This window comes from Lotus japonicus, chromosome 4 (assembly GCF_012489685.1).
Source record: "Lotus japonicus ecotype B-129 chromosome 4, LjGifu_v1.2".
NCBI lineage: Eukaryota > Viridiplantae > Streptophyta > Magnoliopsida > Fabales > Fabaceae > Lotus > Lotus japonicus.
In genome coordinates, this window is record NC_080044.1 from 40,079,562 (window position 1) to 40,102,366 (window position 22,805).

General features: G+C 37.0%; 1 protein-coding gene and 1 long non-coding RNA gene across 5 annotated transcripts; one reads left to right on the forward strand and one right to left on the reverse strand.

Annotated features, from left to right (window-relative positions):
* Nucleotides 1-246: 246 nt before the first annotated feature.
* On the reverse strand, nucleotides 247-17,265 carry LOC130715389 (protein NRT1/ PTR FAMILY 4.6-like). Of its 4 annotated transcripts, none has more exons than XM_057565486.1 (5): nucleotides 17,080-17,265; nucleotides 16,827-16,935; nucleotides 16,511-16,728; nucleotides 1,943-2,377; nucleotides 247-1,462 (listed from the first exon to the last, which is right to left on the reverse strand). In XM_057565486.1, the coding sequence occupies exons 1-5, from the start codon at nucleotides 17,080-17,082 to the stop codon at nucleotides 476-478; spliced, it is 1,752 nt and encodes a 583-aa protein (XP_057421469.1). In that variant the 5' UTR covers nucleotides 17,083-17,265; the 3' UTR covers nucleotides 247-475. The 4 variants fall into 4 exon arrangements, with proteins under 4 accessions (XP_057421469.1, XP_057421470.1, XP_057421468.1 ...); XM_057565487.1 differs by having other exon boundaries at nucleotides 16,823-16,935; XM_057565485.1 differs by having other exon boundaries at nucleotides 16,827-16,943.
* On the forward strand, nucleotides 14,720-15,612 carry LOC130715390 (uncharacterized). Its single transcript, XR_009011637.1, has 2 exons — nucleotides 14,720-15,121; nucleotides 15,198-15,612. It is a non-coding gene; the product is annotated as an uncharacterized LOC130715390 (long non-coding RNA).
* Nucleotides 17,266-22,805: the final 5,540 nt, after the last annotated feature.

The window sequence follows — 22,805 nt, forward strand, 5'->3', positions numbered from 1 at the left end:
AGTGGTACTGATATAATTTTTGTTAATGACAAAAAACACAGGCAACAAAAGTGGGGGGTCAATAAGTGCAATTAGGCCTGCTCGTAAATAGCGTTCGCAACTAAACCCGTCATCTACTATTGTGTTTGTTTGTTTGCAAACCAATTTGGGTGAGCGCAAGCTCGTACCCACTTTGGGAAAACAATAAGTAGGCTTATCATGTTCAAACATCCATCGAAACATGTTAAAAACCAAATTACGGATTAAACTAACAGAGAAACAAGTGATGTCAAAAGAAAAAGGTTTTGAATGCTAACTTACTCCTTCACGAAATCAAGTGGGAGTAAATTAGCAAATCTCATATGGTTTAGGGTTTAATAGATAATTACATTGGAATAATGGCATGACAAGATTTTCAACAATGCCCTTGTATACTTAAGTGCTCATAGCTAGTCATAGTAGATAGTACCATTTGCAAAACTCCATTTGGTTTTCTTCATTGAGTTGTAGTTGTTCCTGTCCCTCTATATTTGTATCTGATAGCCCAAAACAGGTAATGTAGGAAATTCAACCCACTAAGAACACACATAAGCCAGTAAAATCTCTCTAGGTGATAGTAGTTAAGGTTGGCTCCGGATAGCCATGGTTTGTGGGAGGAGCTACCTGTGATGCTATTTACAATTGATACGATCACTGAACTTAGGTAGTACCCCAAACCCAAAGAGACCCAGGAAAGTGATGTGGCCCAAGATCTCATGCTAATTGGTGCTTCTGTGAAGAAAAATTCCATCAACCCTGCCATGGTGAAAAGATCAGCAGAACCAAGGAATAAGTACTGAAATGCAATCCAAAAGAATGTGATAGGTAGTGGTTTTGTTTCATCATTTTGTAGGCCTGAATGAATGGCCACCGTTTTCCTCTTTACTTCAACAAGAGCTGCAATTGCCATGGCAATTATAGAGAGGACTAATCCAATTCCGATTCTTTGAAGATGAGTGATGCCCATCTCTGTTTTGGTCACTTTCCTTGCAAATGGTATGATAATGTGGTCATAGATTGGTGCTAGGGTCATAATAAACATCACTGGGAAAATTGGTAAGGATGCAGGTGGCACCTTCAAGGAACCCAACATTGTGTTCATAGTTGCGGCTTGTTCAACAGAGAATGTAGACAGCTGAGCCAGGCAGCAATTCAGCACAATGGTGCATGCAAATATGGGTAGTAATTTCAATACTATCTTCACATCTTCTACTTGTTGCACGGTGCATTTCATGAATGAATAAATTGGCTTGTTTTCAACTGCACTGTTGAGAAATTTGAGTGTGCTTGTTGGGGCTTCGGTTTCCTTATCTGCTTTTGCAATTTCATCCTTTCTTTTTTTACTGCAAGAGTGTGGATTAGAAGGGCTTGAAGTCAAATTCACAACAGCACTGCTGCTAGAATTTCTGTAGATGCAGGTAACAAGTGAAGCAGCAACCAAAACCTGCTTCACCAAAAATAAGAAGCTCATATTAATCAACAAAGGATAATTCTTTCACAAGTGCATTATTCAATAGGTATTCTTAAAATTTGGGTTACTCTATCTCCCATTTGACAATGAGGGTTGTTCCACCCTTTATAAAAACTTATTCGTTCATATTTCTAGTTAATATCGGTTTTCTTAAAACAATTTAAAGTTTGAATTGAATGTACGTATAGGCTTTGTGTTGATCATACGAAAATGGAGTTGTTAAAATAAACTTAGGCATAGTTTGGGTTAGACTACTCTAGTCACCAATGATATTTAAGATAAGTGGGTTAGACATTTCATATTTAATTTTATCACTTATGTTAAATATCATTGATCCATCTAGGACTAGGATAATTTTACCTAAACTTTGCCCAATTCATTTAGACACACCTGCGAAAAATGCTCCTTGAACTAAGCATGTAATGTAATCCAGATCGTTAGTTTAGTTGTTACCTTGAAAATGGTTGTAAGTGGACTTCCAGAAGGGATCTTATTCCTATATGTAGTAGAACCTGCCAAGAAAACTATGAAAGATAGAAATATGGAGATAGTAGAGATTGCGAAACCCCATTCCCAGCCTTTGTTGTCTTCAACCCATACCACAAAGGTAACGGCAATGAGGGCACCACATGATAAGCAAAACACAAAGTAGTTGAAGAAGGTTGATCTCTGCTTTCTTCCTGATGTAGTGGTCTCATCTAATTGCTCTGCACCGTGTGCTGGCAATGATCCCTTTATTCCACCGACCCCAAGAGCCACCAGATAGAGTCCACCAAACAGCATTATTGCATTTCCACCAATAACTTCTTCGCATTGGGTTCCAGGATCATCACATTTTGGTGGCTTTAGTGAAGGTACACGAGCCTGTACAGTGAGTACAATCAGTCCCTGCACAAAATCAAAACCCCTTAATTAGCCGCGGCGGAACTAGAAAAAAATATGAGGGGCATAATTAGAATAAGATATTAAACATAAATTAAATATTTTTTTTATATGTAATTAAAGATTTTTATTTCGAATGGACTTATATACACAAAAATTAATGACTAAACTAAATTATGTACTCATTGAAAATTTATTATAAGTTATATTAATAATGTTGAAAATTGGCTTTTTCTCATTTTTTACAAATTTTTCTCTTGAAAAAAAATATTCTTTTAGTTAGTATTAGTTTTTTAGAGAAATTTATATATTAATGTTATGCTCTAAGACTATTAGCTTTTCTTTGTACCAAAAAAAGTTATTAAGTAATAATAAGTGAAATAATGTACATGAATAGTCTTAAACAATTTTTTTTTTGGTCACTAGTCTTAAACAAACTTACATGCCTAGAAAAAACATAAACAAGTTTGTCAAAATGGTGTTTCAAAAAAAAAAGTTTGTTAAAATGGCTTAGGGAGGAATTGAAGACGCTAGCCGGCAGTTACATAGCATAAGTAACAACCACTGGGACAACACACATTATAGAATATGTTACGCATAGGTACATATATATACGAATTAAAAAGTAACCTTTGCAGGGCTACAGCCCTCCCCTGTCCCAACGTGACTCCACCACTACCCCTTAGCATTGTTTAGTTGTTAATATAATCATATTAGTTTTGGTTGCATTTGCTCCAAATGTGATAAAATAAAGTTCAAGATCTCTCTGGACAAAAGTAAGGTGGAAGTATATATATACGTTACGTTGAACCCTACATCACTCACTCAACCAACAACAACGTCTTGGTTACACCTTTGTGAGATTATCAGGTGCAATAGTTATGAAGTCATGCACCGGTTCATGATGATTTAATAGCCACAAGCATGGAATATTCCATATAGATACCATATCTGTGACCTGGTGAAACTGTAACATTGTATTTGTAATATTTTTAAAACTTATTTCACTTTGACTGTTATGCCCTCACCCCTCCCAAATACCCCTAAGCTATCCTCTCTCCCCTCTTTTGGTTTTCGACATCCTCCCCTCCTCCACTGCCGCACCTCTTTTCCACTGAAAGCATCGACAGCTGTCGCGGTCGCCACCGCTATCAAGCCATCACCTCCATCAAAACTTAGGTCACAATCAACAACATCCCATCGAGCAGTACCACCTCACCCAAGAGTATTTGCTTGAACATAGGTTGTTGTGTTGGTTATTTCTTGCAAACAAACGACGATGACAGAGGTTGTGGTTCAAACAAAGGCTGTTGTTTTGGGCGATGTGTTTTGACTGGGACCTGAGTTTCAATGGAGGTGGCCATGGCGGTTGCCGGTGCCAGAGTTCCGTCGAAAGTAAGGAGCGAGGTGGAGGTGCGTCGGCACCCAAAGAGAAAGGAGTGGGAAGAGCAATGGCGGTAGTTTTGTAATAATAATATTTTTATTTATTTTTTATTATATACCTATTACCTGTTATAGTAGGTTAAAACACCTCTTGTGTGCTGCAAGACTTAAGAGAGACTTGCACCCTGTAAGCCACCCACATACCATTTTTATATGGCTCTATACTATTGTATTTCGAAAGTAAATTTATTTTGTACATGAAGGTTAATTCAGCTTACAGAACACAAAAAATTACTTTTGGAAGTTCACTTAGTTTCATAAAAGTTTGTCATGTAATTCATTCTCAATGATAACTTGAGATAAAGGAAATTAAAACAATGGTTTTCACATATAATCAAATGATAATTTAAAAAATGATTTAGAAATATTAAGTTGTCAGTATAAACCCGATTCATCATGGAGATAACAATAAAATTTATCGGAAAGAATCAAAAGATGGACCAAAAAATTGACATAGAACGTGTGCGCGCGTAACTTGTGTAAATAATAATTTGTGTTAATTTTTTTATTTAAAGGGTGTTCTAGTTTTTTTTAAAAGTAGTTTTGAAATTACAAAATTAAAAATAAATTGTCGTGTTTAATAATTTTTTTGTTGTTTCAAGATGTCTATACTTGCAGTTATAAGACAAATCTTCTCGAGGTTTTAATATCATGTTATGTGAGTAGACATTTTCGAACAAAACATTTTACATATACACCCAAGGATGGAAGCTTCAACCAAAATGCTTAAGAAGCATGGCTATTTATCAATTATGTTGAACCATTTTTGTTGTTATTAGTAATTTTGAGTGTGAAAAGATAACCTCCAATTTCTATTGAATTTGGTTCAAATAATGTTGTCTTAACTATCCATTTTCACCTCCGTCTTAGCTAAATGAGAAGAGAAGAGAGAGAAATGAATGACATGATTTGTGATTGGACAAGAAATAATGAAGAGATAGGAAGAAAAATGTATAAAAATAAGATAAGAGAGAAAGTAATTAAAATGTGTGTGATATTGGGTGGTTCCCTCCTTAATGGGGTCACACAACTTATTTTAAGAAAAAGAAAAGGTTAAATATGTTGGTGATCCCTCTAAAATTAGGCAACATTGGTTTAAGCCCCTATAAAATATTTTTGTGGGAAAATTGTGAAAATATTACCCGGCTTTGGTCCCTGTCATTTACTTCTGTCAATTAAGTGCGGAGTCATTTAACATAAGCAGACATGGCAACCCAGTTGTGTCTTATATGCATCTGACAAAGCAGCCACGATGGAATTCCATGTTTAAATAAAAAAAAACTAAAAACTCTAAATTGTCGATGATTTGGAAGAAGATATGGGAAGAACTCTTCACATTCTCTTCATTTCACAAGCCTAATTAGCAACATCTTCAAATTCAAGAGTCTTCCATTCTTCAATAATCTCTTCCCATTTCTCACCATTTTCTTTCTAACCTTCCAACTGAACCCTATTCCATTAAAAGAGAGAGATGGTGAATGGATTGACCGAGAAAGTGAAGTGTATTCGAAGGGGAAGCGACGTTCTGGCGTTGTGGTTCTGGTGCTGCTACGGTAGCGGTCTTGGTGGCCTCGTGATGATTCTGTGGGAAGGTTGCGACTAGGACCCTGGTGGAGGTTCCCATTCGCAAAGGTTTTTAGTGAAGCGTTGTAAGACACGACTCTAGGGCATATTATTTTAATAATAATATTAAATAAAATTATGTGAATTGTTTGTGTTATATATGATATTATGCCTTTAAAAGGGAAACTATTTTATTAGCAGCATTATTAGGCCTTGATGGTATCTAGATGAAGATGTACTCGTCATTACTGTCGTTTTGACTGTAATATTGCTAGGGTTCTGTGACGGCGACCTTTTAGGTAAAAAATGCCCGACAGCGGTGATGAGTTGGCTAATCGCGTCGGCGAGCACGGTTTCGTGGGCCACACCCTATGAGAAGCTTTTGGGCGTGAATCTAAGGATATTTTATGAGGGAATATTCCTTCTTTTATTTTTGGAGGGTTTTATTTAAATAAAATGAGTTTTTATTTAAATAAAATGTATTTAATTATTTTTAACTCATGGTTTATTAAATAAATAATTTTGAAAAATATTCTGCAAATTTAAGAAGGGGGGGGGGACGAAATTCTTGGTGGGAAATGGAAGAGGAATTTTTGAATTTAAATTAAAAGTCAAAAATTGAGAGTTATTGCTAATTGGAGCAAATTGTGGGATTCTCCTTTGACTTTCCTTATTGAATGTACTTATTTTTGGATATAAATCTTTTATGGGGACTTTTTAATAATAAAATCTACTTTATTTAAGTCCTTGGACGGCTGATTTCATAACTCCTAAAAATTAGGATTTAAAATGACATTTTTAAAAGGAATTTAATTAGGAACCAAGACAAAATTTGAGGACTTAATCAAGGAAGGTTGGAAGAGTCTAGAAATCCTAGGATGGGCTAAAAATTTTGTGGATTTGGGCTGCTACTTAGGGAGGAAGAAAAGAATTTAATGCTTTTCTCTCATCCCTCACTATAAATAGAGTCCTCCTCCCTCTCATTTCTTCACACCACTCACCAAGCTTCTCTTGCTAGCGTAGTCATGAGTCTCCTTCTCCCTCTCTTGTTATTATTTTTTGTTTTATTTCTTGCTTTCTTCATTGATTAGAGGAGACTCTGGTCATTCTCATTATGCTCTGTGGCCGCAGTGAATACTGATCTTCCACATCCAGAACAGAATGATCATTTGATCTAATAATCAAGGAAAAGTTAGTGAAAATAGTGTTTTTATTCAAGTGTTCTTATGACGTTCTTCCATATGCATAGAAAAATTATTAGAAAGAGCGTTTGATCTTGAAAGCATTTGAGTCTGCGAAAATTATGTTTCTCACCGAAAGTTCTTCAAGTGCTCTTATGACCTTTAAACAAAATGTTTTTAGAAAAGAAGGTTTGATCTTATGAAACAGAAGGTTTAGGATTTTAAAGGCTTTTAGAGGAAATTTCATGGTCAATAAGGGCATGGTTTTATGATTGATCTGATTCTCTGATTAGCAACGTTACTTTGTCCGTTCGTTGGTAGCACATTTCCAAGTGTAGACCTAGCTTCAAGGAGCAACCCGAGACTTTTAGGAAAGCGTACCTTCGATGCTTGCACTTCGGCTACGGCCTAAAATTATTTATTGTGATTGTATGACTATGAAATGTTAAGGACCTTATGCTAGATGAATATGCTAGTAAGGGCAATTCAGTCTCGGCCTAGAATATTGTTTGTGGTTGTGATTGCTAGATATAACATGATTCTACGGTTATTAATGTTTTATGTGCTAGAAATGCTAAATGATTATTGATGCAATAAATGTTATCTATTGTTGATATGAACATGCTTATATGACTAGGGTGTTAGCTTCATTTATTGTTATGCATGCAAGTTAGATTTCTGTTGAGATATTGTTCATATGGGATGAACACGAAAGGCTTAGGGCCTAGTGATGATGACTGACTTGCAAGGCATGCATCTGTGGACCAAGTGCCTGGATTGGGCTTGGTGGGTCACGACTGGTGCTTGGATTGTGCTAGTCGGTGGTGACGCTCAGGGGGTAGACCTGAACAAAGGAAGAACGTGATACGACAGTGCGTTGGAGAGGTTCAACCCCGATCGTGGAGTCGTGTTCGTCCGACCTTTCCATGAGGGATCGACTTAATGGATATCTGAAGCGTCTGCATGCATGTGCACGAGGATTGACTAACTATAACTTAGAACTATGAGTTAGTTCCCCATACTTGTGAAACATAGAACTTAATATAGTTTCCCATATTTGTGAACGTTAGCTTAGGGAAGAACTTGTGATTGATAGGGTAGTATACCCTACTTATGACATGTGTGTTAGAAGTTGACCCTTGCTTGTTCGTTGGTTGTTGTTTGGGGCGCTTAATGCCCAGACGACAAGCAAGCGTGTAATCAGACAGGATGTGGCTCTATACTTTCCAGAAGTGGACGGCGCCATGGTCTGGGACATTGACCACGTGATTGATCGTTCAGCTATACGATTGGCGAGAGCAGAGGACGCGAGACTATATAATGCGAGCATTGTAGGAGGCCTTGGAGGCACGCAAATTATGAGTCGGGTATTGAGTGTGATAATTGAGTTTGTACTTGGTGGGTGAGCCGAGTTTTCTTATAGGGTTCAAACCTAACCTAAAGACCTTCTTGTTGTGTTGGCTCGAGGGCGGTCGAACACTAGTTTACCTTTATGTCTTTAAAATTGAAGGACTTATTTGTAATCAAGATTTTATTAGTAAAATGAAATTATTCAGTCCATTTACTCCTTTAATTATTTTTTTTTGTTAAATGATGTGTAAAAAGGTTTTTATTTCCGGCAAAAATTTACTTACATTTTCAAAAAGGTTACTAAAGTGACCCTTGAGATTTAGGGATGTTACAAGCGCAACACTGATTCGAGAAAAATAAGAACTGGTGGTGCGGTGTGCCAGCTAGAGAAACTTTGATGTGGTGTCTGGCCCTGACGATTAGGGGTTTGTCATTGAAATATGAATCTGAAGAAATATGCACAAGGGTTTTGGTGATGGGTCTGGCTCTGTTTTTGAGATTTGTCTCCAAACCTCCTTGTTGATTGTTCAAAGATGCTAACATCTAGTATAGATTATTGTAGACACATGCCCCTCATAGATTGATTGTGTAGCTCTTTTTTCTATTTTTCTGTTTGATTTAAGATAAGTTTGAAATTTACTCAATTTCTAATGTTGAATTTAGCACTTATTTATTCTAAATGCAAAAAATATCTTTCAAGTTATCCTTCAATAGGTTATAATAGTAGACAATTAGTTTTTATAAATACTATAGTAAATATGATTGTGATAAGAATTAAATCCTTTGTTCTTGTTGTAGTAGAAAGATCAAAGGGATCCAAGCAAATCATAGCCTAAATTGACGATTTTAGCTTAAGCCAATAAATTTTGACTAAAGCTAAAGAAGAGACAGTTTAGTTGGTTGAATTGAGGAATGTTGGCTTAAGCCAAATCATGGATGGCTTAAGCCTAAAAATTCATGAGATTAACAGAAACTATGTGTGATGATTGAGATTTTGGCTTAAGCCACATCTGTTTCTGCTTAAGCCAAAAACACTTACCTAATCTTGAGGAAACCTTTTTGGCTTAACCCAGAAGTGGTTATGCTTAAGCCTAAAAGTTGCAGAATTTTTTATAAAACCACGTTCATATATGTTTTTAGGAGCCAGAGAGAAGAACTGAGAAAACAAAACCAGAACTTGAGAAAAGGAAAACCCAAGAAGAAAGAAAGGGAGATTGATAGCTCTCGCACTCTACGTCGAGCTGGGGACACGCCGCCGACGACACACGTCATCTTCATCTACTCTATATGTCTTGTAAGCTTCAAAGTTTCCATGGAAATGGATAGCTAAATCTCTTTGAGTTGGGATTGGATGGTATTTCATCTTGAATGTATCCATCTTGATTCTCATGTATAAATTTCTATTCCTATGTATTGATTTCAATGATCTTATCTTGCTCTTCGCGTTAGTTTTAGATTGATCAACTAAAGGTTGATTTTAGATTTGATTGAGTGGTGGAAACTATTCCTTTTGATTATGAAATAGATAAGATCCTCTAGTGACTTTCATTTTTAGGAATAAAATTGGAATCCATTAGTCAAGAAACATCTATGTTTAAGGCAACTTATTTTCTAAATTATTCAAGGGATTGATTTTTAGAAAGTGAGGTGATAATCATTTTTATGAGTGAACTATGAAAATGATAAGAAATGATGTGATAGGATCAAATATATAGGAAGTAATTTATATGTGAAATCATAAGGATACTGAAGTGTTAATCGACGAAATTCTATTCTAACCGTTCTCTCTAATTGTTCACAACCCGTTTTATTACTGCTTTTCTTTTATGTTCACAACGTATCTCAAAACAATCAACTGAAACCCTTGTTGAACTCATTGTTTAAGTATTTTCACTAAAGAAGGTCATTGTATTTCCAATTCCCTGACAAATATAAAAACCCTTTACTATACTACAACTAACCCTTTACTAAACCACTTTCAATAATTTCTTATAAAGTTGGAATTTTAATTGATGTAAGGTAATGATGTTGCTTCCCTCTGGTTTAGATTTTTCTTGAAGAAATGGAAGAGAGATTTTTTTCATTTTTCCTTTTACAGTTTAATTTTGAAGAAACAGATGGTTTTACTAAAGTGTTATTGTTTTTCTAGGTGAATGAACGTGAGTTGGATATAAATGTGGGTGAATTTTGGGTTCGGGTTTCTGAGTGATGATGAATTTCTGGGTTCGGGTTTTTAGGTGGTGATGAATTTCTGGGTTTAGGCTGAAGAACACTCATAATTTGGATGATCAAGAGTTTTTTTATTTTGTATTAAACATGTTGATATTAAGTTCTAATTAAAATGCCTCGTAAGCTTTTGGTAAGTGATTTAACATTTTTGTAATAGACTATTGATTGTAGCAACTAAAACACACTATTGTTTTTCTTTTAAGGATTAAAACCAACAAAAAAAACTTTTTTTTTGAAAGCAAAAGTTTATTAGATGGAATGGTTAGTGATACAATCAGAACTCAATAAAGTGAGCATAATCCCCTTCAATATTACACAGAAAGACCTGAAAATCAAATACCTGAAGTACGCCCAAAGATAAAACTTTAAAAATCCAGCACCTAATGAACACCTACCTTGCACAAATGCAAGAAAAACCTCAAGCGACATTGACAAGGCCAAAACCATATCAAGCACTATACGACCAAAGAGAAGCTGCATCTGCCAGGGACCGAGATATGACAAAGAAAACGCCATAAAACCAAAAAAAAACAGAGTTCCTCTTGTTATTGAAGGGGACGCGAATCAGCACAAGACTTACCGCAAAGCAAAATCATAAGAACCTAAGGGGGACAAACACGACAACTAACAACAATCAGTTCCAACACAGCCATGAGACCACCTCCGCAACAGCGTTTATCAAGGAAAAAAGGTTGAGGTCGGAAGAGAACCGTAGCCTCAACGTCCTTGGCTTAACCCAAGAATATGGTCGAACTCATACTCCACTCGAAGAAGCACCACTCTTTCAAAGGACCCAAACGACCCAGTCCCATCCAAAGATGGCCAAAACGAAGAAACGCCAAGAACAACCACCACTGACAGCCTCACTCCACACGCTCATAAGCCGTGAAGACACACCAATCCTTCAACATAGGCACCATGATCCATTACAAATTAAACCACCAAATTGTTCCATATACAATTGTCAGGCACATATAAGCTCATCAAACCTATATTTATGTGTGGGTGAAGATTTATTTGACACCATATAGTTTCTTAATGATATATGATCGTAGCAACTTTTTCCATACAAGCAGGAAAAGCAATACGCAAGCTGCAGACATTATCCCCCAAATGGCCTGAATATTCCATCAATATTTGAACATTAAATAAAGTGAACCTATGCCTTTGGAATCTCAAGAAGAGCCGCTTACAAAAAGTGCACAAGCCTTGTCTTGAAAATTGATATGCAGAACCAAGGCTCCAACAACGCTGATTGATGAAAAGCCCATTCTACGCATAAGGGGTATCCCATGATAAAATCCTGCAAGTGGGATCTGAAGCAAAAAATATGATGTTTCAGAAATTTAGTTGGATAAATGTCCAACCCAAATTTGCTCCAATTCGGGTTATCCTTCTCGCCTTCAATCAGAACTAATCTCTCCAATCCAAAATCAAATTGGAATATGCTCTGCGGAAAATCTACACCACGATCAAGGACCTTATCCATGCGGTGCCATGAAGCAGAGGCAAGATGCGGCGATGGCAGGCACCAGGAGGAGCCCTAGCGGTGCAACGGAAGGCAAGGAAAACCGACAACGACAAGAAGGAGAACGGAGCACAACGAGCAGAGTAGGGAGCAACAACGAGGAAGAGGAGATGGCAGTGTGGGATGCGAACCCAAGAAAAACGACGTCGTCACAGCAACCCAAGGGAGGAACAAAAAAGAGGAGCCAAGCACAACCCAGATTGGCCGATCCAGAGGACCGCCGTCGTGGTGTGAAGGGGAGCAGCAAGGGCAGCCAGTGCTGGTGGTGGCGGCGACGGTGGTGGCGGCGGCAGTGGTGGCGACGGTAGTGGTAGCGACGACAGTGGGGGCGGCGGTGGTTGTGGGTGGTGGTGGTGGTGGGTAGAAGAAAGAGGTAAGGAGAAAGGAGAGAGAATGTGAGGATGGGGGTGGGTTTTTTATATTGTTTTACATTAAGGGTATTTTAGTATTTTTGCACTTTTTCAGATGTTCAAATAGCTATGTAGGGGGATTTGATTAACAATTCCCTTTACCTTTTTGCTCTAGGTTCTTTTGCTGTCTCCTATTTTCACCTTTTTTGTCTAGTTTTTCCCTTTTTGTTTGGAGGTTTATTTTCACATTTTTTTTGTGAAGCTTTTGATGTCGTGGGACACTATTTTGTAACCATTATTTTTCTATAGTGAATTGTTTCTGGCTTGTGCCTGTGGTTTTTATTCTATCAATTTGAGGGAAGCTTTCTACGTTAAATATTCTTGTGTCTATTTTTATAGTCATCTATTTCCTGTCACCGTTGGATTGGCTTTGTTGCAAGTTTCTTCATTCAGTTCTCACAAGTGAAGAGAATTTTCCCGCTCCTAATTATTCTGATGCGCCACTCTAGCTTCCAAGATATGAATCATTACTATTCAGGGGCACACCCACAGCCAGCCTACTTACCCCCTTATAATATTTTCTTTTTGAACCCCCTGCGAATTTAGATTTGCACCCTAGACCCCAACTTCTCTCTCTCTCTCTCTCTCTCTCTCTCTCTCTCACATAAACTCCTCTCTCTCTCTCACGCCCTTCACTCTCATTCTCTGATTTCTCTCACACGATACACCACAAGCACTCTCACCTAGGTCTGGTCATCATCAACGCGCACCGCCACTGGCCACCACCACGCCGGCCGCCGCACCACCACTGTCCACCACCAGACCAGTCCAGCCGTCCCACTCCCTCTGGCTCTGCAATTCTACAGACTACAAGTATGACTGATTTCCCTAGCCCTAAATGGAAAAAATGATTTCCTTTCTCTTCTCCTCTCTCAAGCTTGATTTTCCTAATTGATTTCCTTTCTTTCTCTTCTCATTTCTCAAGCTTGATTTCCCTAAATTGATTTCCTTTCTCTTCTCCTATCCCTGAAATTATTCAATTATTCTCTTCCATGTTTCTACAAAGTTTATCATTAGGCTGGTAATAATTTTGTAGTAACCCTCGACATTGAGTGTGATGCACAGTGGGAGTCTACAACTGCAAATGCTTAATTGACATTTTTATTGGAAAACTGAAGTCTATCACAAAAAGAAGGATATTATAGGTTCTTCTCCATGGCTAGCTCTTTAACAAGGAACAATTAACTCTGCTTAAGCTCTTCTGTGGTTTCTTTGAAGCTACTGCACTATGCCTATTTGAATCATGTCTGTTCTGTGAAGTTTCTAAATTCATATGCGCATTGTGGCTCTATCAGTAGGGGAATGCTGCTGTCAACATCCTGTTTTTTGTGGCTATTACTTTTCCTATGCTTTTGTTGTTCGTAGTACACACCTGGTACTATGTGGTGGGTGTATTGAAGGAGGGTTTTTATTAATTTGTGCTGCTGCTGTGGGGATAGTGGATTGGCTTGGGATTTTTTGCTGAGACACAATCAATTAGAATTTTTATGGGTTTCTTCTGGAGTGCCATTTACAACCTGCAACCAGCATTGAAGTAGCAAGTGTAGCAAAGCAGAGCAAATGTGTCTGTGTCATATTATAGGATCCGGATTGAATTGAATTGATAGTATCATCTATTGTGGTGGCTTAAATCTGCACCTGTATTCATTTTTAACATAATTTTTGGCTTTCAATGATTTACTCATACATGAATTCTTTGGTTGCACTCATAATTACTACAGGTGAAGAGTTCTTGAGTTGGTGAAGATTGTGAAGTCAGTTGTTTCTTGATTAAAATGAACTCTCTTAGTCTAGTTTGCCGTGATATCTGTGATTCAAAATGCTTCCAGAGTTAAACCTGTTGAACCAGCATGCTTTAGTTTGCTTAATGTATTTTTATGTGGTGTTATTATTCAACAATTGAGGCAAAAGTGGCTTAGCTACCATGTACCTACATATCTCTCAACTCTCATGAAATGGTGATAATCGCAGTGACACTGCAGTTTGAACACCCCCCACCTCACCCTCCCTTTGAGACTGCAGTTTGATCATTTGATATTGTGAAATCCATTTGTTATGACATATTTTGTAGTTTGTAGCTCAAGATTGTGATTTTGAAATTTACCGATGTGTTTATTTGAAAATTTTGATCCTGACCCCGGGGTCCTGGATCCGTCACTGTTACTATTAACTGCAATTTTTTTAATCAAGATATGCCAACAACATCCGATAGTTAGAATAAAATAAGAATGTTTAGTTTGAGTAAATTGTATGCATTTTTTTCTGAAAGTTTGTGCTTGTCTTATGTAAAAGTAAATAAAACAAGACTTTCGTAAATACTGGACCGAACGAAGTTTGTGCTTGTCTTATATTTTTTTTATAGGCAATGAATATATTGAAATGAAGTACAAGGGGTACTTGAACCCAATACAATAGAGAAGAAAAGGAAGAAAAAAGATATCAAACAGCAACAATTATAGTAGATAGAGGGACCATCTACTTCTAAAGAACCCAACTCCCCCTTGAAAAGAGACTAAATATTATGTAAATACTATTGGCATTCTAGAGGAAATTAAATACGTGTGCACGAACATGAAGTGGTGGCCCCCTTTTATATGTTAAATTTATTTCACTGACCTGCTATTTAGTTTGTTTTTTTCCCCTTTATGACACATTGATAAGAAAAAAATCCCCCACTTACATTAATGTCATTTTGGCTCATATCTTTTCGTCACTATGTCTTTTATTTCGTTCTTTTTCTACTTTCATTTAATCTTTAGTTTGAGTAAATTGTATGCGTGTTTATGAAAATTAAACATAACAACTAATGAATGATTATTATTAGCACGATCGCGACGCCTTTCGGTTGTTGGCTGGCTGGTTTTTCCTCCTTTGCTCACCATGGCGACGCCTTTGCAGCAGAAGCTATGGCTCTGCGAGATGGACTGTTGCTGGCGTGGGACCATGGCTACAAACAGGTCTCTTGCGATGTAGACTGTGAAGACTTAGTTACTCTCCTAGTCTCCTTGACCAAGCTCACCAGGACCGTGTCCGTCTCCACCCACAGGTACTAGTTCTCAAATAAATCATGATAATCATGGTCAGAAATTGGAGAGTAACGTTAATTGGGTGTATCGTGATAGTAACGCAGTTGCAGATTGGCTTGCTAAACATAGACATAGTCTCTTGAATCCGGGTGTATGTTCAGGCTATTAATCAGCCGGTGAGTGAGCTCCAGTTGCTTCTGTTGAAGGACTATCTTGTTGTCCCGTAGTTTTCTTTCATCTTTCATTAATTTTCCGATGTATATTGTCCCGTAGTTTTTTTTCATCTTTCATTAATTTTCCGATGTATAAAAAAAATGATTATTATGTAACTAAAGAAGACAGATGTAGGCACCCAAGTTCAGACTTGACAGATCGAGGTTTGTGTTTGTCCACCTGTACAGTGGCTCAAAAACATAGGGAACTGTATACTTTCCATGACCGTAAGTAAGTATAAGGATGTGGGTCCCCTCTATCTGTTAAATTTATTTCTCTGACGTTTTATTTGTTTTTTCCCATTAATTGTTAGCAGTCATTTTTACCCGGCATACATTACTATTGTCATTTTACCTTATAACTTGTGTTTTTTCACCATCTTTATTTTCTTTATTCTTGTGTTTTTTCACCATCTTTATTTTCTTTATTTTATTTCTTTCGCTTTCTAAAGAAAAATTGATTAGGACCAAGTGGGAGAAGGAATGCACCAACAAAAAGAGAATCAAAAGGGTTGGATAAGACATTTCTTTCTTTCTTTTTCCCTCACGTCCAAGACTGAACAACCTGGAACGTGGGATCAACAATAACGGGTGGCCCAATTATGGGAGGTCTCCACAACAAACAACAAATGAATTTAAGATAGACTCTGATACCATATTAGAAATTGGAATGCCTATAATCAACCACAAAAGTTAGCTTAAGAGTTGAAGTTTGCACTATTCATATAAAGACTATCTATGTTCTATCTTTAGCCAATGTGATACTTCTAACATGTATCATTCACATTTTCCAATTCTGTTAGAGGTAATTAGTACTTGCAACATATATAGTTGATCAAACCCCATCATGCGAGTTGCAATTGCAACTTACATTTGACATGCATCGATTCTGGTTAAGACATGATGGGCGTGAAAGACGCCAGTTCTTTAACTATAAATATTAAATATTAAATTAAAGTCTCACCTTCCCCTAGGTCTCTCTTACCCTTCCTAACAAACAATCATAAAAATATATAATTAATAACATGGAAAAGCGAAATATATTATAAATGCAAATTTTAGCCAGCACGAGCCGTGTCTGGGTTAAGTATTGAGAAAATTAAAGAAGATTTTGAAGTAGTAGCCATGATCACATTCACGATTAGTGAAGTGATGAAAGGGAAAAGAAAGAGGAAAAGTGAGGCAATTAATACATACCAGGAACTCAATAAGAGCACTTATGAGGAAGATATGATAAGTGGTGAAGAAGGCATCACATAAGAAACCCCCTAGCAGAGCAAGGAGGAAGGCTGATCCCATGAAATTGGTTACATTGATTGCCGATTTGGAAGGAGAAAGATGCATATGATGCTTTAGATACAACACCAAGTTGCTTGCATTTGCCAGAAATGCAAGATTCTCCAATATCTCCACCACTGCATATACAAATTAAACAAACACACATTAATATATTTTAATTATAAAAACTAGGAGTCGTGATCAAAAGACAGAAATTAGGGATCCACACACAAACCCAAAACAAAGGAGGCTGCGAGCATGCCGCCATGGCAGCCTCTGACAGCTTCCTTGTTCCTCCAGTTCCCATACCCTTCCCATTTGGTTACTTGTTGTTGTTCCAATTCCTGCATGACTATTCATTGATTAGTTTCAAATGTAGAAAAGAGAAGAGAAGAGTACTAAAGGAGAAGAAATAGAGAGAAGAAGAAGAAGAAGATTCAAAGGAGAAGAGAAGAGTGCAAAAGATAGAGGGAACAGAAATAACTCACCATGCCTCTCTCTCTCTCTCCTGACTCTCTCTTCTCTCTTTTTTGGAAGCAACTGTGATATATTTATATATATAAGGGTGTAAAACGGGATTCAGATGGAAGATTATAAGGACTAAAGAGTGTGAGGAAGGTGAGACTAATTAAAGATTCAACATGGGGTTGAATGGTCTACACAACACTCTGCAGTCTGCACTACTAACAAATTGACTTTAATCTTCTTTTCGCACACTACTTTTTTATAGCATATCTTTATTCTTTATTATATTACTTTCTAAATAACAAAAGTAAAATAAGTGAAATTATTTCACGTAGTATTTTTCCATCAAAATTAAATTAAATAATTCTTACACACTACAAAAAAAATAATTTATAGTGGCATGCAGTTTGTGGCAGTCACAGCCGTCACTAATCTTTTATTTTCAATAAAAGTGAAATGAGTTTCACGAAAAAAAATCAAGAATATCAGGTATTTAGGGATTTCGATTTACAGAGAGAGCTTTTGACCGATAGAGAGAGTGTTCATTGTTCTCTCTCTCGAGAGTTTCACGATGGCGAGAGCTTCTGATTCACGACAGTGAGAGCTTCTGCTTCACGATGGGGAGAGCTTCAAACTACCATGGAAGTGCTTTATTTTCACCCTTGCTTTGATCCCTAGCTCTTCTGGCTCCTGTCGTTCACTCTCGATCTCGATTTCGATCTAATTGGTGAGTGAAAACAACTTTAGTTCTTTGAAATTGAAGCTTCATGTTCTTCGTTGTTGTTGACCCCTAGCTTATTGTTTTAGAATTTCGAGATTCATCAACAACTTCAGTGCTCTATTTCCACCCTTGCTTTAATCCCTAGCTTAGTGTTTCAGAATTTCGAGATTCATCACTCTATTTCAGAAGCACTCTCCGGATCAGAACCTTCTCTGTAAGCTCTTGCCTCTTCTGCTTCTATCTGGATCTGAAATTTCTAATTCCAATTGTGTCTCATCCTGTATTCTAATTTCCGATGGTCACTCTTAAGGTTCACAATTGGGGGATAATGGAATTCAATATTGTCTTTCATGCTTTTGTATCGTTTGCTTAAGCTTCAAGCCTAATTTAGGTTCATTATTTTCATTTGTTCCTACACTACAAAAAAGCGGAGGTCTAGCGGCGGTGGTTTAGCGGTTGTTACTGTTAGCCGCCGCTAACACTACTAAAAAATCGCGTTTTAACGAGAGATTTTAGCGAGGTACAAAAATCCGTCGCTAACAGTGACGGAATTAGCGACGGATCCATGTTTTTGAAATAAAAAATGTGTTTTAAAATTTAGCGACAAAATTAGTGACGGATGTGTAACTTGGAAGTTAGCGACGGATAGTAACTGTCGCTAATGTTATTTTCATATTATCTTGGAAGTTAGCGACGGATAGTAACCGTCGCTAATGTCTTCCCATTGGTAATTCCGTCGGTAATTTTGCGACGAGTCATAAATGTCTTAATTCCGTCGCTAAATATATTATTTATTTATAAAAGATACACTTTTTCTCCCAGGGATTCGAACTTGGGGAATCCATGGCCAAAGAGCTAGCCTAGCCATTTCATCTACCGCACATCTTTGCCATAAATATACATTTTAGCTGTTTAAAAGTGTTAAGTTCAGGCACAAAACAAGACTGAATCCATTCTCATGAAAAACTCTAAGTCACGAAAAACTCTAAGTCAGGTTTCTCATAAATTTCCTCTCCCACTCTCATGGCCGACACCGTCACTCCTGCTCCACCGTCGCGCCGCTCCTGTGCCGTTTAACTCGCCGTCACTCCTGCTCCATCGTTGGCGTGAAGGTTTGTTCTCTTTGAACGTTCTCACTATAAAAAACTACCTCTGTTGTTCTTCTTACCTCAAGATCCATATTTAAACAAATGCACTTAGACATTAGAGGTGGTTCTCTGTTCCGTTTTTTTCCTCTTTCTCCCTTGTTGTATTTCTGTTATGGTTCCCAGTTTGTTTCTCTTCTTTATTTTCTATTAGTGGGTTGAAGTTCCCCTAAAACTTCTCTATTAATACAATTTTGCTATGCTAGTCTTTGATATTTCGCTGGTTTGAATTGATTGGTTAAACTGATCTATTGAGAAGCTTCAAGGAACACATCATGGCCAAGCTATCTGGTCCCTCTTTGCTTGGTGCTTAGCACACCTAGTGCTATCATTTATTCATTAATTTGGCTATCCAAAAAATTAGAGAACAAAATCTGCATTGTTTCACATTTTGAAATAAAAGTTAAGACCGAGCTCATTAGTGATTGATTCTTTCATTTGTTGTTTTATTTTTTAAACTTACTTCTGAATTCAATTATTTTCTATTATAGGTTTCAATTTTGTTTTTGATTATGGGTAGCTAGATTAGTTTGCATTCCAAATTTTATGTATTCTCACAAAGCCATTGATGATTGGAAAAAGGGAAGAAATGAACTTGACCACCACCCATCCACGGATGAAGTGGATTAGGCATGTTCCATGGACTAACCTCTTATGTTTGTCTGCAATTGGATTCCACTTTTCAGCTGAAATCCTTATGATGTTGAATTCTACTATTTTTACTTTTTTGCAAAAGAATTTGAGAACTGACAAGTATGATTTGATCCTTGTTTTTGGAAAAGGGTGTCTCTGTTGGAATCAAGTGTGGGAGTCAAGTCCCACATCAGAGAAGTCAAGGTGAGAGGGAGAGTTTATAAGAGATGTGACTCATAAACCTAATGCCTTAAGGTTTTGAGTTAAGACGTGGTGTCCAAGATCTCCTTGGTGTCTCCTCTCGGTTTTGCCCATGGGTCCTCGTCGTGACTCTCCCCAACAAAGTGGTATCAGAGCCGATGGTTCGTGGGACCATGACAGCTCCTTGTGTCGAAAGTCTTCCTAGTAGTGTGGCTAGGTGGCGTGATAGAGATCGGACCAGCCCATTCATAGACTCTTTTCCTAGGAATAGGATGTCCAATTACAAGGTCCAAGCCTAAAGGAATGAATCAAGCTTTGCAAGGATTTTTCCTTCAAATTAAGAATGATGGTTGGGCCCAACATGAAGGCAGATTTGTCAAGAGCCCAATCTCCATGTTAAAGATGCATTCATGAGCTGAAATTATACAAATTAGAGACTAATAATTATTGGACCTTCATAACTACAAAATAAGTCCAATATTTTTATTCTCTTTTGAATTTTCGTATTTAATTTAGGGGTGAATTTTCTGATGACATTTTGTATTCCCCCTAGTTGGTTTTTAATGTCTTTTATGAGCCTTTGACTCATCTTTAGGAATAGTGGGTTTTTACTCAAGTTTCCAATGCTAGTGGAGCTATAAATCTCTAGTGGAGTCTATTAAATGTTAGTGGGAGCATTATTACTTATTGGAAAGAGCAGCATCCCACTTAGCCTATAAATAGGGACTCAATGTATGGAACAAAGGAGTTTTTGAATCTGAATGATATTGAGTTTTCTCATATTGTGAGAGCTTCCCATTTGTTCTTGGGTTAAGAACTAAACTGGATAACTTTGGTTCTACCGGCAGGTCGCGGTTAGGGTCAAGTTCCCCTTTTTCTCTTTGATAACTTTGGTTCTACCGGCAGGTCGCGGTTAGGGTCAAGTTCCTATCTTTTGTCCCCGGTTTTCAAGACGATCCTTTGTGTTTCCCAAATCATATCATTTGGTACCAGAGCTTAGGCTCTTGAAAACCAGGTTTCTTTTCTCCATTTTGTTTTTATTTTTTCGTGTTTTTTTTGTTGTTCTCATTCTATATAAAAAAAAAACAGCCTACTCATATTATCCTTTCCCTTGTCTTCTCATCATCTTTTTTTGAAGTTTTCGTGTGTTCCTTCATTCTTTTTGTCTTTTGTGATTTGCATTCTGCTGGAAAAAAAAAAGTGCAAAAAAAAAAGAAAAGAAAAGAAGTGCTCAGGTCCAAAAGCACAAAAAAAAGGAAAAAAAAAGAAGTATTACAAAAAAAAGAAAAAAAAAAGAGTTGTGACCTGCAGAATTTAAGTGTGTTTCTTTCCAGCAATCAAAAAAAAAAAAAAAAAAACCTCAGCCATTGTTCTCGTTTTCTATTTATCTTAAAAAAAAAAAATTAGTGTGTCCTTCCTAATCTCTCATTTTCCTTAAATCACTGAAGTTATCATCTTCATACTCTAGCTGTTCCTTGTTGTGTAGAACCATCCTAAAGTTCTTAATTTAAGAGCTCATAAGGTGAAGCTGAGTGGTAAAAGGCAAGAGTTGTGAGATCATTAGAGGAAAAAAAAAAGCCAAATATTGAGCGAAACACGAGTGATTAAAATGTTTTGAGCGTAAACACGTGAGATTGTGTGAGTGAGGATTTTATTACTTACTATTTCTTGCAGCACTTAATCATGAGTAGAGGAGGAAAAGAAGAACTTGATCTCAAATTTTTGGCAAAAGTTTTTCAAGAACAATTTGATGCCTTGAATAGGAGATTGGATGATTTAACACATTCCTCAAGGTCTGGGAGCCCTCCTAGGCGAAACAATAAAGAAGAGGAGTCTTCATATGGAAGATATTCTGGGAGGCATGAAGGGGAAAGAGGGAGAGAGCATGAGGGAGAAATAAGGAAGGATAGAAATGAGAAATTGGAAAAGAGAGAAAGTGAAAAGAAAGAAGAGTTGAGAGAAAAAGAAATGAGAAATGAAAAGAAAGAAGAGTTGAGAGAAAAAGAAATGAGAAGTGAAAAGAAAGAAGAATTGATAGAAAAAGAAGTTGATAGTGAAAAGAATGAGGAATTGAGAAAAAAAGAAAAGGATTGTGAAAAAAATAGCAGTGATGGTCAAGTGTTTTCTTGTCAAGAAATAACCTTGATTTCCAATGATTCTAGTAACTTTTCTTTGTCTAGTGGTGTTGAACATATTCTGCAGGATCAAGATCCATGTGATTTTACATCACCATTAAGAACTAGGAAACAGATTGGTCTAATCCCAAGTGCACCATTAGTTGTGAAACCAACAATTTTGAGCAATCCTCAAGAGACCGAGCAGGGAGTAGTTACTGTGTTTGATTCAAGTGTTGTGGTTGTTCCTAATGATTTACATGAAAATTTGATACACATGAAGAATTCTTCTGATTTACATGTTAATGTGCATACGTTGACTAATTCATTTTCACATGATGATTTGCATAACAAGGATGTTCTGAACATGCATAAATCTTCACCTGATTTTGATTGTAACTCTACTTGGAATAATTCTAAACAAGCTGAATGTGCCATGGGTAGAGAACTTGAGACTAATGGTTCCAATTGTGATTTCATGCTCAAATACAAGTTGTACTATCTTGATCAATATGGCTTCTTGAAAGGTGTTTGGCATGTTGATCATGGTGGTTTCTTATATGATGAATATGATTCCTTACTTGAATGCCTAGCATGCTTAAGATTAGTCTTCGATCCCGGAGGCTTAATTCGGTTTTGTGCAGTAGAGAGTTTTTCAACTTTTTTTTTTTTTTTTTTTTAACTAATTATTGTTGTTCCTTTGACCAGGTTATGAGTTTGATTCGAGGACGAATCATCTCGAAGAGGGAGGGAATGATAGAGATCGGACCAGCCCATTCATAGACTCTTTTCCTAGGAATAGGATGTCCAATTACAAGGTCCAAGCCTAAAGGAATGAATCAAGCTTTGCAAGGATTTTTCCTTCAAATTAAGAATGATGGTTGGGCCCAACATGAAGGCAGATTTGTCAAGAGCCCAATCTCCATGTTAAAGAT

Bases quoted from the DNA above. Each gene is read 5' to 3' on its own strand.
- LOC130715389 (XM_057565485.1), bottom strand. From the start codon at position 16,941: ATGCAGGAATTGGAACAACAACAAGTAACCAAATGGGAAGGGTATGGG. The intron at 16,729-16,826 runs GTTTGTGTGTGG...TTGTATATGCAG, and splicing joins CGCAGCCTCCTTTGTTTTGG to TGGTGGAGATATTGGAGAAT. The intron at 1,463-1,942 runs GTAACAACTAAA...TTGGTGAAGCAG, and splicing joins CACTTACAACCATTTTCAAG to GTTTTGGTTGCTGCTTCACT.